Source organism: Antrostomus carolinensis, unplaced genomic scaffold (genome assembly GCF_000700745.2).
Source record: "Antrostomus carolinensis isolate BGI_N321 unplaced genomic scaffold, ASM70074v2 scaffold50728, whole genome shotgun sequence".
Taxonomy (NCBI): Eukaryota; Metazoa; Chordata; class Aves; order Caprimulgiformes; family Caprimulgidae; genus Antrostomus; species Antrostomus carolinensis.
The window spans coordinates 44933-47132 of NW_010331897.1; the positions used below are offsets into that span (position 1 = coordinate 44933).

General features: G+C 39.9%; 1 protein-coding gene across 1 annotated transcript in view; it reads left to right on the forward strand.

Moving 5' to 3' along the window:
* Positions 1–1456, forward strand: part of NKD1 (NKD inhibitor of Wnt signaling pathway 1) — a gene marked incomplete at its 5' end in the record, with an annotated part of 36671 nt that extends 35215 nt beyond the window's left edge. Inside the window, 2 exons of the mRNA XM_010173319.1 lie at positions 1–110; positions 882–1456. Of these exons, the coding sequence (XP_010171621.1) occupies positions 1–110; positions 882–1456 (685 nt within the window). The remainder of the gene's footprint in view (positions 111–881) is intronic.
* Between the last annotated feature and the right edge of the window lie 744 nt (positions 1457–2200).

The following is a 2200-nucleotide window of genomic DNA, read 5'->3' on the forward strand; positions in this document are numbered from 1 at the left end:
TCCGGAGCAAAGTGGGTGCTATCGTCATTGTGTTGATGAGAACATTGAAAGGAGAAACCACTATTTGGATCTTGCAGGAATAGAAAACTACACATCAAAGTTTGGGCCAGGTAATTTGGTAATTTATGTTGCAACCTTTTTATCTTTTCTTTCTTCAGTTCCATGTTCCGCATCAGGGACAGTGAATTGTGAACCTACGTGATTTGTCTATAGTGACTTACTGGAAGGTATAGGACTCTGTGAATAGTGCAAGATAATTACTGGTGAAGGTGGTATCACAACAGAGTGGCTAATGTGCTGCAAGCCTGCTTTGAAGTACTTGTTTGTGTAGCTAAACTTGGAGGTGAGCCTGGGAGAACAATCTTTACATCTCAATTATTAAGTTTAGTCTATGGGTGAGGCAAGGAGTGATCTTTGAATGTTGGAGCTCATTCCCAAGATGATAGCCACACATATTTTGTACTCACTACTGACCCAAAAATTGGAGAATATGAGTTCATACCTGGAATTTTGGCTTCTGTCTCCAAATTAAAGGGATCTGGATTTCCTCCCTTTCCCTGTTCTCTTCCAAGATTTTACTATTCCACTCACAGTTATTTTGGTGAATTTCAGATAGATGATGACCAAGAGAAGGTAATGTAAAGATTTTTATAAACACGCAGATGCACAAAAACACACGCTTTTGTATAGACAGACATGTATATTTGTGTGTATATTATTTGCTAGTCAGAATTATTAAATGTAATTAAACTAGACAGCTATAATTGCATTCACTTCCTTAGGAAAAATTAACTCTGCCGATAATGCTATCCCTGCCAACTGAATGCTACTAATTAAAACTTTGAAATACTAGATGACTAACTCAGCTTGTTATTTCCTAGGATCTCCTCCAGCAGCTCAAAAACATGACCCACCAAGCAGAGTTGTGAATCAGACTAGATCCCGTTCTCATGAACCTGAAACCTTCCATGCTCACCATAGGAAATCTCAAGTGGTGGATCCGAGCCACATCAATCTGGCTGAGAGTTCGTATGCCAAGATTGCAGAAATCCAGCAGCGGCTCCGGAATCAGGACTCAAACAAGCACTTTGTGAGGTCTCCCAAGGCCCAGGGCAAAAACGTTGCCCCTGTGCATCCTGGAAGGGCAGTAAGAAATAAACCTTTCCAAGGGGCGCCCATGCCAATGGCTTCCCCAAGTGCACGGATGGGCCAGAATCTCCCTTACCTCCCCTTGCAATCCCAACAGGCTCACAAGAAGCATAAGCAGAGGGTGAAGGAGAATCACCAAATGTGCAAAACCTTCCAGTCTCCAGGGACAGTTGTGGAAAAGGAACATGTGAGAGACCTGCCCACAGTCATTTTATATGAAGGCCAAGTTGGACAAATGATACAGAGACATGAACACCATCACCACCATGAGCACCACCACCACTACCATCACTTCTACCAGACATAGAAGAGATTCCACCAGCATCCTCCAAGAGTCATCCCATATGAAGGAAATGCGTTCTTGTGATACCAGAACTAAGGCATTACTATGATTAATGTTATTGTTACTCCATTAATATTCAGCTAGCATATATTTTAGAGGTTATATGGAACTCTTGAAACGTACCCTATTTATATGTTGTGGAACTGCATAGCTTACTTAAACACCTTGTGGAATTTTTTTTTTTTAAGTGGCTTGTAAAACAGCAAACAGCCATAGCTTTTTGAGCTGTGATTTAATACAGGTCGTCAACGCACTTCTTTACCAGTACTACTTCCATTGTAGTAGGAAAGATACTTCAAACACTATTGCAGACATCTAGCTTACCAGTCTGCTGTATGTCGGCTGATCGCACACAAGCCTTTTATCAGGGGAGCAATGTTCGAAGGGTTGGGCTCCAGAGATACTCAGAATAACAGAAAATACAAACAGCTGCTACCTCTAGTATTATTCAGATTTTATTTTCTTTTTATTGATTGTAATGTGCTACAGGGGAGATTTTAATATACTGCATTCATGTAGCCTGTTTGTGTTCACATCCTTTCAAATTATCTTAATAATTACAAGAAAAATATTAGCTATACTTGTCAACAGAGCTACATTTGTACAACTTCTGCTTTATTTTCTTGGAGATTCTTCACTGACACAAGTACAGTCTGTTATATACTGGGTAATATTTAAATATACTTCTTTTATTTTTGGTTTTTCTCT